At 28.9% G+C, this 15,287-nt stretch overlaps 2 protein-coding genes across 3 annotated transcripts in view; one reads left to right on the top strand and one right to left on the bottom strand.

Moving 5' to 3' along the window:
* LOC126894329 (forkhead box protein B1-like) overlaps positions 1-12,832 on the bottom strand; it is a 28,832-nt gene extending 16,000 nt beyond the window's left edge. The window contains exons 1-2 of one of the 2 annotated variants that reach the window (XM_050665261.1): positions 12,343-12,832; positions 6,385-7,076 (exon numbers count right to left, since the gene is read on the bottom strand). In XM_050665261.1, coding sequence (XP_050521218.1) covers positions 6,385-7,076; positions 12,343-12,509 — 859 coding nt within the window. In that variant the 5' untranslated portion in view covers positions 12,510-12,832. Of the gene's footprint in view, positions 1-6,379; positions 7,077-12,342 lie in introns of both variants that reach the window. The other variant, XM_050665262.1, reaches the window with a different exon arrangement.
* LOC126894328 (uncharacterized) lies at positions 10,200-12,154 on the top strand. Its single transcript, XM_050665259.1, has 4 exons — positions 10,200-11,101; positions 11,449-11,499; positions 11,580-11,642; positions 11,823-12,154. The coding sequence occupies exons 1-4, from the start codon at positions 10,261-10,263 to the stop codon at positions 11,891-11,893; spliced, it is 1,026 nt and encodes a 341-aa protein (XP_050521216.1). The 5' UTR covers positions 10,200-10,260; the 3' UTR covers positions 11,894-12,154.
* Positions 12,833-15,287: the final 2,455 nt, after the last annotated feature.

Here is a 15,287-nt window from a genome sequence, read left to right on the forward strand (position 1 = left end):
ATGGTTTTATTATTATTGTCATTATCATTATTTACTGTGTTGGCCAGAGTGTAACAAAACACTTTATTTGAATATTTCACGCGATTTCGTCCTCTTGAATTCGAAGTAATGGAACACTAATTCAACACATACAACGGTTCGCTTAGCATAAAATAAGTTTACAATCCTTAAAATTAAATATTAACTGACAGTACACATCGGCATTTAATAATTAATTAAACGTCCAACTTTACTCAATTACGTACATCATCGATCGTCGATTGCACGCGCCGTCTTATCTAGGCAACCAAATTTGCAGTTTCTCTTTCTTGAGAATCGATTTTTTGTATAGTTGTTATTTAATACAAACTATAATAGGTAACCGTTGTTACCTTTAACGAGCACACTTTTCATTCCAAAATATTTTTCATAATTTATTTGTGCAATACACCCAGTTTAATGAGTGTTGTGTCATAATATTAAACACGATACAACTTTTAGACGATTAAATAATGAAACATATGAATATATTAAACCGATATTTACACATATGAACAGCGCAGATTCAGGGGGGTGAATACTCATATCATCCCCTTTTCAAATACGCCTCTAAAATCAAATTTCAACTTGATAAAGCTTCAGTTACGTTTCTCAAATTGTTTATACGTAAATAACTTAAATTAGCTATTACAAAAATTTAACATAATCATCTATTCAATGATTTCATAAACGACCATTGGACTTTAAGAATATTATTTGATACTGTGTGTTTAAATATTCCATAAAAAAGTGAATCTACGTAAAATAAGTTACCTAATGTGGTTAAATGATATCAAAGTACGTTTCGGAAACAATGAGTTATTTACAGTTTGATAAACAAGCTACATATTCATTTTTAATATTGATGATTTTTATATTTTACAGAATATATTATTTGAAGGTAATTACAATGAATTTTCTCATGAATATCTTAAATCAAATAAAAAATTTTCCTCTAAAAATAAATAATGAACTATACTTGGCACGTATTAAAAATCAACATGCAAGTTAAATTGGAAAATAAAAATTCAACAACAAAAAATGTCTAATGAGTAAATTTATTAAATATACAGTATAAAAACTAACCACAACTGTATAATAATTGTCAAAATCAATTGAAATCAAAAAATCAAATGAAATAGAGAGTGGATCTTAACAATTGAACTGAAAAAATTGTAAAAGATAGAAATATTTATCGCAGAATTATTCATTAATACGTTCAATATTCATGAAAATTTGTAAAACATTCGAATCGTTTTGAGTGTTGATTGGCAAATAAAACATGAATAGCTGCGCCAATCCGACTACAATAATTATGTAAAACTTTAATACATTTATATGCTTATAATTTCATTTTTATGAATTTACTTCGAACGTCTTAAATTGGCCTCTCTATTAATCTGTAATTTATAATAAAAGATATTTAAGACTAATCAAAATCTACTAACTTTTTATCGTAAAACTCATTACATGACGTTACAACTACGCAAGTAAAAATATATAAAATAAACACGTAGTATTTTTATATATTTAATTCTTAACATAAAAAGATATGTTAATTTCTTATCAACGCAAATATGAATTAGTCAAATATAAATGGAACACCTTAACATACTTGTTGTTAATATACAAAAACATTTCAAATATTTTAATCGTATTTTGTAATTAAACTGTTGCCCCACTAATTTTACTTAAATTAATTCTTATGAATTGTATTGTAAATTGAATTACATGGTAAAAATATCTATAATGATGGGAAATATTGCGACTATTCTTTACAAGATTAAAAACTAACTTTAGTGCGCATAATTTCAATCATTAACAATATATTCGGATAAATACTAATTTTGCAGAGAATATTTTACTTTCTGGAACTATCGCAGGAATTATTTACATATTTTTAATATTATTTTACTATTAAAACAAAACTTAATATAATTTTTGTTTTATAATATTAATTATTAAAAAATACAAATTAATAAAATAAAACATAATCGTGTTACTTAATCCCAAGTAATTTAATAGAAGTTAATTAGGTCAGCGGTCAAAGGCAGTCTGACATTATTAATTGTTAAATATGCATAACCATCTAACGTACTCAACCAAATCCAAGTAAGATAATTCTTAGATTATATTTACCGTGCATCATTAATTTTTAAACAAATACTGATAAAAGAAATTTCTGAGAAATGTAAGTCATAATCAATGAACTACCAAGTGGTTTCAATGACTAGAACAACATTTTTTCCTTTGTCCACGAGCCTAGTCCAAAAAATAGCTCAAAACTATTAAAATAATCGCAGTATTAACTTTTTCGCGTAATGTTTTTTAATCTCCCATTGTGTGTCAAACCAATGATGGTCATCGATTCAAACGCTAACAAAAAAATATTCATGCTACTAATTAAATAAAACTATTTTCAATTTATGATTCGTGTCCGATGTTGGTTTAACACGATTACTGTTTCTTTTTTTAAAAATCAACTCTAAGGGAAAAAAAAACAATTGGCAGTTTTTTCTCTTGTCGTCTGCGACCTGTGTTTAGGAACAATAAACAACCTTGAGTGGCAATGCACTTACACGTGTTTTATTTTTTTACTTTAGTGCGCCTACTTTTACTCTCAGTCAAACTATATCAACTGCGGTTTTATGTAATTTCATGTCGGAAAAAAAATGGTATAAATTGTTAACCCAAAAGATGATTATCAATTAATTACACGTTTATAAAACCTTCAGCGCCAAGATTTCGGTCACCCCCTCCGGAAGCCACCGACTCTATTGCCACTCAGTCTTGCTGCAAGAAAATTGTNTACTTTTACTCTCAGTCAAACTATATCAACTGCGGTTTTATGTAATTTCATGTCGGGAAAAAAATGGTATAAATTGTTAACCCAAAAGATGATTATCAATTAATTACACGTTTATGAAACCTTCAGCGCCAAGATTTCGGTCACCCCCTCCGGAAGCCACCGACTCTATTGCCACTCAGTCTTGCTGCAAGAAAATTGTAAAGTCAACACCGGGCCGCACATGTCGCTGCTATTGGTGTTGGTGGTAATATGTGTCCAACAACACCTTTATTAAATAAAACATCTGCCTTTCTTTACATCGTAAAACTGACACTATGAATTCGATCTTAATCTCGAAAGCACTTAGAGACACGTACCCGCTCACAGTGTATGTAATAGTCACGAATGCAATTATATTTTTTGTGGCCCTCGATAATGTGACCATCCCTTCGCGATAATGTGTGCGTTTAGCCGACAAACGAACGACTTTGTTTCACTGCCTCAAGAGTTACATTTTTCAACGTTAAAACACATTTCGCTGGCGTTTAAAGAACTACAGAAGCGATTTCGTGGTTAATCATCCAGCTGATAGGTCCACTGATATCTATGATATTGTCGATTTAATAAATATTGTGTTTTTATATTTTATCGATACATTTATTTTATATAAATTTAATTAAGCTTAGATAAAAGATTTTTGTTTCCCCCAGCAAAATATTAGCCGTTGATTAAGGTTACTATATTAAGTAAACGTGTTTGTAATACCACCTCGAGGAAATTGTCTAGTCTAAAATTTATTACTACAAAAACCACTTATGTGTTTCACGTTCATAAGCATCGGGGAAAGAACTCTTAAATAAACGCTCTAGGTAAAAAAAAAAATAATAATAATAACAATTAAAAATAATCGTTTGGAAAGGGACAAGTAACTCGTTTCGCGAGAAAATACTAGATGATATGAACATGTGGTCAGTTTATTAAACGCTACTGTATAAACTGTAACAGCATTAGTTACTATTTAACTGAGAATATGTGTTTTAATAATTAATTGTTGCGTAACAAGTTCGGGACATGCTTTTTAAGGTGTAATTTATCAGTGCCCATAAAAATGTAAAAGCGGTTTACAACACTTACCGTAGACAGTCAAAATAAAAAAAGTATACTCGTATTGTCGCGGCGTTCAGATCATTTCTAACCAATTCTGTTATATTTGCGTTTGGACTGCTTTGCGAGTATGCAATTTAATCGATATGCTCAATTAAGTGCAAAAATGTCTCGGGACGATTTATATTATTCGATTACGAGTATAAAGGCAATAAATAACCGAAACGCTTCACCGAGTTTTTAGTCACGCGATTCACTTCGGTGTAATATTATTACCCGTACACATGTGTTATTAGTGTAATCCCAGGTCGATTTTTTTATTATTATTATTATATTCGTATGTTTACTGGGTGGCTATAGCGGCTCTCAAAAACTTTATACTGAAATTGCTCTAGAAGTCACCGTAGAAGGCGAATACAACCACAATATACCTTACCGTGTCCGGCGCCCGTTGTCGGCAAACATCAACCGAAGGGCTTGCCAAAGTGTACTGCACTGGGACCGTAGTGCAAGTTTGAAAAACAATAAAACGGAATTTCTCGAAAGACATATTAATATTATGACGCTCTCCGGCCATATCTCATTTGACGCCTTTTCATTTTTTATTATTATTATTTTTTGACCCGCGCCACCCGTACTTAATATTTCTTCTGAAATAAAAAAACACACACAATCCGTTTACGACGTATTCTACACATTAAATCGGACCACCGCGACACATCTCTGTGATATTATAGTCCGACGAACAAATAACGAATAACATAATAGCGCATTATTATATAAGTAGCTACCGGATTTGTGTATGTGTGTGTAGTTCTTACAATGGAATTTTAAAGTGACAAGCTTCTATTGTGACAATAGGGTTGGACGGGGTAGGCGTGTAAAATAGGACCAAGTTTACGAGTCAGTTCCTGTGTCAGGATCGTACGGTTATCCACAACTAACATACAATTAAATTATTTAAACTAATAAATTATAATAACACACTAAATTAAATGTTAAACTAGTATCGCGTACCCGCTCTTTGTCCTCAGCATTGTGTTGTACTCTCTCGTAGAATCGGCTAAGCTCGTGATGTCCGTGGAGCCTAATAATATTTTTTACTACTTCCAAGAGTTTCAAACAATAGTACATAAATCGAAAGAAAACTAATGTTGAATCATTTTTTTGTAAAAACAATAACATTGTTGAGAAAATATATTCAAGTTCATAAATATTTACTAAAACACACAACCGATCACGTGATTTTACTCTCATTCAATCTGTTCATTACAACAGTTTTTATAATTGTTTGTATTATAAGTTTTGACTCGTGAGACGTCTTGTGTCGAAAAATATCTAAAGGTGAACGAATGATAAAGATTTATGTGATAATGTTCATTAATTTCACGACTCATTCATCAAGAGTAATACAGCAGTGAAAATTAGCTGCGTGTCAAAAGAAGAGAAAAATCAACCGTTCGAATAATTTTATCAGCCGACAATAATTAATTAGTGTGGATTCAGTACACTATTATTATTACTATAATACCTACAGCTACTGTGGGTATAACTTACAGCCTCCTTACAATCTTCTCGCATTATTATATCGAGTGCTATTCAACGGTATACTGCTCCGCCGACAAAACTTTACCCAATGAAACTCTGTGTACGTAGAAGTGTCTCTACTTAGTCATTTCCTAATTACTTTTATTCTCCTGAAGGTTTTATTTAATGGTTATCAGTGTAACACTGGGAAAATCAATAGATGATATTATATAGATATTCTCTATATTATTGTTTACACAAAAAAATATATATAGGTATAAAAAATCCTATAAAACCATTAAACTTTTTAACGATTAAATTTATTTAACTATTAAAAAGTACTTACTATGTTTATTTAATCAAGACGTATTTAATTAATAAGATAAATTAAAATTATCGACAAAATAGTTAATTACTCAGTTAGAGTGCAACAATTATCAAATTCGAAGTAAACGAACAACCACGAAATGTTATAACAGTTAAATGTTTTCCAGTCAATAGTTTAAATAATTAATTCAATGAAGACTAATATTGTTATCAAGACAAAAACGATGAGATGGTTCACATTGGTTGTAATATACACCGATTAAAATTCTGTTAAGTTCTGTCATCAATCATTCGATATCTATAAAGTGTTTAGGAAGATCGAGGTCAGAATTCACCTAAGGTTAGGTTAAAGTTTTTCTATATTTTAAAAGATTAGAATTTTCGAAGTAGCTAATCGATTGTTAACGAAAATCTGTACCTTGACGGGTCATTGACCATCCATGTAAAAATTATTAGACAATTATTACTTATATTAAAAACTAAAAAAATATTTAAATAAAAACGTGCGCTGGAATGTACGCGCTTGGAAAGTAATTATTTACTTATCATAACTACAAATGGTTGGTAAAAATACTGCTCTTAATCTTATCTTCCAAACTAAAGTATGATACTTGCCGTACCGCAGTCCAAGTTTGTGAAGTTTGACAGTTGAGTAAACGACGGTATTGAATGAGTATAGTGGTGGAACGGCGGCAATGGAGCGGATGATCCGGGGAAAACATTGGCGGCTGCTGCTGCTGCTGCGGCCGCTGCAAACGGTTGCTGCAGCAGTCCTTGTAGAGCAGCGGCGTATAGGGCTGCGTAACCGACTGTGTGATCCTGCACGAGAGGTCGGTGTGTAGGTGGCAGACATACCGGCGGTGGATATGGTGGACGGTCGGTCACCAGCAGTGGCTGCGGTAGAGGAGGCGACTCGGCGGCGGTACTGATGACCTCGGCGGCCGGGTGGCTGGAGCGCGGAGCAATAATACTCTCTATGCTGAATAGTTTAGGTTTATTTTGGGCTGTTGTAGTTGTCGACGGGGACGACAATATCGAATGCTGTTCCGCCGGCACTGTTGTGTTTGCATTAACGGGGGGCAGTTGAGGTGATTCCGACGATCTTCTCCCAAAAGTGGCTTCGAGTAGTGCACGATCGGCTGCAGGCAATTTAAACCTCTTGCGGCGCCTTAGAAACGAACCGTTTTCAAACATGTCTAGGGCAGCAGGGTGAAGAGCCCAATACGCGCCCTTGCCCGGTCTATCTGGACGCCTAGGTATCTTCACGAAGCAGTCGTTGAACGACAAATTATGTCTTAATGAGTTCTGCCACCTGTAAACAAAATGTTTTCTATTAATAACACTAATCGTAACAAATCAGATGCATAAACAATAACAAATGGCAAATGAAAATAAAATCTAGTAGAATCAAATAAAGAAAACTATGATTATTGATTTTTTTAACAAGTAAAACATTTCTGCGCGAATTATAATCATAAAAAAAAAATATTTATATTAGAATAACACATTGTTATAATTATTTTTATAAAATTTTTGCAGCAATATATTTATATTTTTTCTACGAGCTTTTCAAAAATAACGAATACACAAATTGCGTTAAAAGAAATAGTAAATTCTTTTTTTATCTTGAAATATGCATTTAATCATTAAATCTTCAACTAATAAGATTAAAAGTATAGTTTAATTAAAACGAAATTCACAATATACAGAATGGTTCACTAATCATAAACCGCTCATTTAATCGAAAAATAAAAGTAATATTATAATTTTATTATTTGTTTCTTTTAATTCAACGATTTTCTCAATTTTTCAATAATAAAGTATTTTTTTATGTTTATCTTTTATCCAGTGTTATAAAAGTTATTAACAATTCAAAATAATGACTGGGGGTTAAGAGTAGTTTTTACAACTACAACTATGACTTCTCGGCCGTACTCTCACCAAAATATAAATATGTCAATAACTTCCGAAATACTGGTCCAAAAGATGTTATCGACAAATCAGTTTCTTAGATCATTATCTACTAAATAAATTAGTTAATTATTCATGTTGCCATTTAAAAAATTAAAGTTGACACCCTTATAAGGTATAAAGGATTTTGCATATGATTGTTCATTTCTGTTTAGATTCTAAAAAGAAATCTGAAAATCAAGTACATTAACACTTAGAGATGAAGGTAATATTTTATAATTATATAAAACACTGGTATATAATTTTAATTTAGTACTAAAATTTAATGTTATGTTTTTGTTTAACTATAAAAAATAATCAAAAATCTACCGCAGATTTATTAGATTTTCTTGATCCAGATAAAAACTTCTTTGAACAATTTAAATAAAAAAGTTGGCAGGTTAAAAAGAAACACACGATCAGTCTCTGCCTTTATTTCAGATTGTAGTTGTAGTTAGTGTCACGATAAATTTTAATTGGGTATTTTTTTAATAATTATTTTTTGTTTTTTTACAATCTGTCTTTATTTATTTTTCCAGGATTGAAAAAGAATTATTTATCTGAAGGGAAGTCGGAAGAACTCACCAAAAAGAAAAATCTAATAGATTAGTTTTTAGTAGATTTGTTTTTTATTTTATATCGTTTAAAGTATTAAATTTAAAAAATTGATAAAATTATAAATTCTATATCCAGATATTAAAAATTTAATTCTCGATAATAAATATGATATGTAATTTAAAGTTCAATAAATCCTTAATTTGGTATCAAATCTTTAGTATCAAATAAAGAAAATTATGATTATTAATTTTTTTAACGAGTAAATATTAGCGTGCATTATTATAATCATAAGTAAAGATAAATGACTCGAACGGAATACATACGGTACTACAGATATTCCCATTTGATTTTAATGAATAAATCACAGTTGGAACCTTGTAAATGTATTCACTTTAAGTTTCAGATGCCTGAGACTATTAATTATTATATAAATTCGTATTTAATTCTAGTTCGTTTTTTAACATGATGTCAATAGTTTAATTGTTAATTAATTCAGTAATAATAAATTTTAATCGTAATAAGTTGGCAGTCTTTTTGAATAAAATATTCTCACGTTTAATATTAATCGACTATATTTTTTTAACTGATAACATCAAACGACTATTCAGATTAGTATAGTACTTCAATGATTCCGACAGAATAGGTGATATTTACCTCCGACTGATACTGACCAATGTCAACATTATACACAGTGAAGGACGATTACTATTGTTAGTATTTAATAACGAAACAAACGAATTGCTAGTCATTGTATTGTATTTTTTATTCGAAATAATACAAAAGTACCAACTGATCGATTTATCAATATCTATTGAATCGATACATTGGATTAGTTTGAGTAAAATTGTAATACCACACACGGTAAAATAATAATTAAATGTTATTGTTCGACTGTGTGGTGGCGGCGTTTATCATAATTGTTGTTAACCATTGATATGCTTAAACAATAGTCACTTAATAAAACTGACTTAATTATTATCAATTATCTAATACGTGTATGAATTTTTAATAGTGTTAAAAGTAATCTTTAGTCATATTTTACTAAAAATAAAGCCAATTCCAAATCACAGCAGTTCAATGTTTATACTAAACTTGAAAGTTTTAAAAAAGTTGTTCAAACAATAAGATATTTTTATTAGAATAACACACACAATTATTATATAATTATTAAATTCAATAATATATTATTATAATTTCTCGAAAAAACTCTGTACATTTTTCCTACAAATAAATACAAGTCTTTCAAAAATAACGAATACATAAATCATGTTATAAGAAATAATGCAATTTTTTTTCAATGTATAACAAAATAACAATTGTTTTTTAAATTATAAATTACTGAAATACGCACTTTACGAACTCTACCTAATGAAACAAAAAGTACAGTTTATTTAAAACCAAATTCCCAAAATATATGAAAAAAAAATAGAAAAAATAATTTTTTTATCTAAAAATTAATAAAAAAAATCACGAAAACAGTGAAAAATAAAGTAAAATGTTTTTCACTCTAATTAATTACTATTTTCTATTAATTTTAGTCGGAATAATTATTTAGAAAATTGTTCACACGGCCTTAGTTTCAAAAATATATTTGAAGTTAAACATGACCGCAAGAAAACAACAGAATATTAAAATTATTTAAATCAACATATAAAATTTAACTTCATTTTAAAAGAAATTTAATTTAACCAAAAATTTGTTGTGCGAGCTCTTAAAACAGTAACATTTTTAATATTTCATAATGTAGATAAAATTAGTAGAAAAAGAATGGTCACAAATTGATATAAAATAAATTTTAAAAAATGGATTCATTTACTTTGCAAAATAAATGTACTAATATTAGCTTAGTTACGCTACGTCAGTATTTCGATTTAATTTAAATTCTAAAAACACATTTATAGAAACTCTGTTGATTCAATTAAAAATATATTAATTGTTTTCTGCGGATTTTCAACAGATACAGTTATTGATTTGTGTTAGAATTAAAAATGTTCTTTTTAAAAATGACTGACATTAGTTTACTATGTTCAATAATATTTCTTACATTATCTACCGGCACATCTAAACCTAAAAATATCCTTGACACATTGTTTTCAAATGTTGGATGGAAAGAATTGAATGATGTAATTAATGTTTTCTGGATGGGAAGATATTACACATTATCTATTGAACCTAAAAGTACCGTTTCTTTCGGTGGGAAAATACGCGGAGCTACTTTAATACTCGGTTGTACATTCGCAAGGGATTTAAAGAAAATATTTTTAATGTTACATTATTATCTTTGCTATTGTCCTCTATCAATTGGCAACACAAACATCTATAATTGTACCGTTGAGTTATTGGAAATAATAAAAAAATTATCTTTATTGGCAACAATAATGAAGGAATCATTGATGGCATTGGATGATCTGCATACTAAACCATGGGCTGATTATACTAGCTATACTTTTTACTATCATTTGTCACTTTTGCAAAGGATTCCAAGGAAATTTGTAAGTGAACGTCCGTTACTAAATGATCCATCAACGTCTTTAAACATATTAAAATTTATTAAAGTTGATTTTGAAACAAAGGAAAAAGATATTACAGATGACCTTAAATGTTGTAAATATGTAATCAATAATTTAAATTCAATAAAAAGAGACTTAAAGGATCATATTCAAAAATATTCAAATGATTCAAATAGGAAAATATTTTTAGATTATGTGAAAGAAAAACTCAACAATGAAATGAATAATATTGTTTTAAAAAAGTATCATAATTTAGGGTTCATTTATAACCCACAAAATAAAATGATCGATGTATCAATACCTGATGAGTTAAAGACAAGTATGAGTTATTTTAATTATTTTTAAGACTAAACGTTAAAATTAACATCTTCCCTAATTGATTTGTTTTTCTACACCGAATGATAATTAAACCAACAAATAGGTACTGTTTTAATTTATGTAAATTATATTATTATAACTTTTTTTTTACTACGGTATAATTAGATAAGTTAAGAGTTAATTAAGTCAAATTAAATTTTGAATCCCATTTTTACATAAAAAAGCAACACATTTTTTTCTGTCGCTATTGAAATATATATATAAATAAAAATTGTTTTTTTATAAAAAAATTACTAAAAATAATATACAATATAAATTTAACTATATGTTTTTGCATATTCTGTTTAGATTTTAAAAATAAATCTGAAAAATCAAGTACATTATCACTTAGGGATGAAGGTATTATTTTATAATTATATAAAACACTGGTATATAATTTTGATTTTAGTATTAAAATTTAATGTTATGTTTTTGTTTAGCTATAAAATATAATCAGAAATCTAGCGCCGAAATAGAAGATCTATTAGATTTTCTCAATCAAGGTAAAAGCTTCTTTGAACAATTTAAATAAAAAAGTTGGCAGGCTAAAAAGAAACACATGATCAGTCTCCGACTTTATTTCAGATTGTAGTTGTAGTTAGCGTCACGATAAATTTTAATTGGGTATTTTCTTAATAATTATTTTTTGTTTTTTTACAATCTGTCTTTATTTATTTTTCTAGGATTGAAAAAGAATAATTTATCTGAAGGGAAGTCGGAAGAACCTACCCAAAAGAAACTAAAGTCCTCCTAATCTAATAATTTGTTTTTTATCGTTTTAAGTATTAAAATTAAAAAAATAGACAAAATTATAAATTCTTTATGCCCAGATATTAACAATTTAATTCGCAATAATAAATGTGTTATGTAATTTTAAGTTCAATAAATACTGAGTTTTTCGATAACTAAACGAGTTATTCTGTCTGTAAACCGCTTTAAAACGTTACTGCTCAACGTATTCAAATAATATCGAAAACGCTTATAAATACTTAATCAATATGTACGATAAATCAAATTATATAAAATAAAGAAAATAAAATTACAAACATGTCCAACTTGAAAAGTATTCTATTAATTTTAACACTAATGAAGTAGTATTTTGAACATACAACTACTGAATTAGTAGTTTAAATCGTTGTATGTTACTGAATGAAAAACGTTCGTGAAATTAAACGACACGTTGTGTGTACATTGACGTTTTACCTTTGAGTATTCTTTCGGTAATACGGGAAACGATCGCTGATAAATTTGTAAATGTCGGACAGCGGCAGCATTTTTTCCGGCGCGCTCCAAATAGCCATTGCCGTCAGCGATATGTAACTGTACGGTGGCTTCTGGTCGCCGTAGGACTCTCTACAAGGTCTCGGCATAATCTCTCACGTCACCATCCTTTTTATCGGCCGACAACGCGCACCTCGCACCTTTGCTCGTTCATAGTACAGATCCGCAATTGTTATTTGCACGTGCAATTAAATATCACGAGACTGCGACGACACAGTGTTTGTTTGCGGATTACACGACTCTGTAAGATTGGGACGCCAATCGCATTATGACTCGATGGCAGTTTTGGTGCGCCATATGCGGAAAACGACAACACGCCGATACGAGTGCACCAGAACGGCAGAAATCCGTGTTAAATTCGCGGCAAAATGACGGCTAACTCGGCGCAGTACAAACGATACTGACCGGTTCGCCTGGTCACCGCCGCCACGGACGTGACGGCCCCCCTCGATATAGGCGGACCGTAAGGTTGCGTTCTATTGGCTCCCACAGTCTCGTGGTGCCATTTTGTAGACGCCCAGCATTACTCGCGCCGTCGCTTCGATATCCCTACCGAAATCACACAACACATTAACCTCAGCGCAAGGGATTTATGATTCCATGAAAACTGAATTCAATGACTTTAATAGTTGTGATTTTGCAACACACACGAGTAGCTCCGGTACATTTATGCCAAATTAAAGCTTCGAGAGAATAAATTCAAAAAACAAGAAAAAATAAAAATACAAGAAACGTACCCTCCCAGTGAAGATATTATCTTTACACTGAATGTGTATAATTTAATTTATTGGAGTACATTGTATTTCATATGATCAGATTACCTCCAAAATTTAAAAAAATCGCATCTTTCTATTAACATATTTTTAAGAAAGCCATTAAATTAGATATTGTTTACCAAAAAATTTAGTCACTTTATCAATATTCGCCTCTGCCTCCATGCTAGGCATTCGAATTAACATTCTTAGAAAAACTGAATGTTGAATTTTACACCAATGGACTATTTCTATTATTAAAAGTAAATATAAGACGTATAAAAACTACTCGTGAGTATTTATTGATGACGCACACATCTGGAAAATAATTTCTGTTTCAATTACCATCACAATTATCATAATGGTTATACTAAAAATATTATATATAATATAAAAAAAATAGTTTAATAAATTTAAATTATAATTCACATTTATTAGACTATTTTTTTTCATAAAAGCAATAATACATCTTTTTTAAAAATCAAATACTTCATTGTTGACATAATTAAAATAAATCTGGTAACTAAATTTTTAGTTACCAGGAAGGTAAGCAATCACATACTTTGAGGTTAATAGTTCTTTTCGCCTATAATCTTAGAGAATTTCCAATTTTAATAATAGTTACAAAGTTAAACATGGTAGTGTTGTTAATAAAGTGAAATTTCGTTCTTAAGTCACAAATAAACCGTCCAGTTGCAAAAAGATATAGTCTAAAAAAATGATTTTTGTAATTTTGCTTTTTATTTTCTAGTTATTAGCCAATTCGTAAAAAAAAATCAAAATTACTTATACAATTTATTTTTACATACATCCTTTTGTAACTGGACGACTTACTTACCATTTTTGTTTTGTTTAAATATAATATTTTTATAATATAATATTATAATAATATAATTATTGATTTAACGGAATGATCAAAGTATTTGTATTTATTTTTTGTTAAGCATCAACTACAATGGTTATTATAATAACCATTAGTGTTAGCTTTAGCTAACATTAAAGAAAAAAATTGTACAATAGTTTTATATTATTTACAATGTGTATTCATTATACAAAAAATACAAAATGATGATATATAGGTGCTGTATGTAATGATAAAATATATTGAATTTATTTTTATTGAATAAATTGGTTTGTATAAAAAATTATAAAGTTTTTTTGTAGTTTTCTTTGTGTGGAGAGAGGTTTTTTTTTCGATTAAGATCCCGATCAAAATATTAGTACATTATAAAAATGAATCAGGGGTAATTAAATATTTTGTATTCTTAATGTGTATAAATAATATATTACATGTGTTTTTTAAAAACAACAACAGTCAAATATTTTGACTGTTGTTCCTTTTCTGAATCGTTAAAAAATCCGTACACTGTTTTTTTTTTTAATCACACTGTATACAATGTAATTTATATATTTATCATGAACCACATAATTAATAAAAAAATAAAAATAATATTGAGAATTTATTTTTTTTTTAATACATGTTTTTCTCAATTCATCAATCATCAAGTATTTTATATGTTCATCTCTTTACACCCAAAGAAAAACCTCAATCAGTTTTGATAGAGAAATTTTATCAAAGGTTTATGATAATGTTTTATTAGTACGAACAAAATAACTATTCATATAAATAATTATTGTTCAAGACAAGAAAAAAAATTATCATATTGATAAATATATCATAGATTCAATAGTAATGATATATTTATCAAATTGAACAATGAATTTATTATATAGATCGAGGTTTTTCTCAGGGTGTACCAAAACAGGAAAAAAATAATTCTCTGTATTATTTTTATATTTTTATTGTTTAATTATTTAATTAAGTAGTTCATGATAAATAAATGTAGCGTGTGACTCTGAAGTGATGAAAATTTAAGAATTAACTTTCATTGTTAAAGTAAAATATCATTTCACTAAACTTCATTTACCATCTGAGTGGCTACATAACTGAGCTTTACAAATACACTACAACCGTATTATTCAAGGCTCATACATTATTATATGTAATTTAAATACAATTAGCGATGTTGAATTTACATTATGTTAAATATTCGAAACTGATTTTAATTAAATCAACTAAAATATTTTTTAGTATGCAACCATGAAGCGATGTCA

The sequence above is a fragment of the Daktulosphaira vitifoliae genome, unplaced genomic scaffold, assembly GCF_025091365.1.
Source record: "Daktulosphaira vitifoliae isolate Bord-2020 unplaced genomic scaffold, ASM2509136v1 Scaffold_1, whole genome shotgun sequence".
Lineage (NCBI taxonomy): Eukaryota > Metazoa > Arthropoda > Insecta > Hemiptera > Phylloxeridae > Daktulosphaira > Daktulosphaira vitifoliae.

Excerpts from the sequence above, each read along its gene's own strand:
- LOC126894328 (XM_050665259.1), top strand. The coding sequence starts at position 10,261 with ATGTTCTTTTTAAAAATGACTGACATTAGTTTACTATGTTCAATAATA. Across the intron at positions 11,102-11,448 it reads ACCTGATGAGTTAAAGACAA|ATTTTAAAAATAAATCTGAA; the intron begins GTATGAGTTATT and ends TATTCTGTTTAG. Across the intron at positions 11,500-11,579 it reads ATTATCACTTAGGGATGAAG|CTATAAAATATAATCAGAAA; the intron begins GTATTATTTTAT and ends GTTTTTGTTTAG.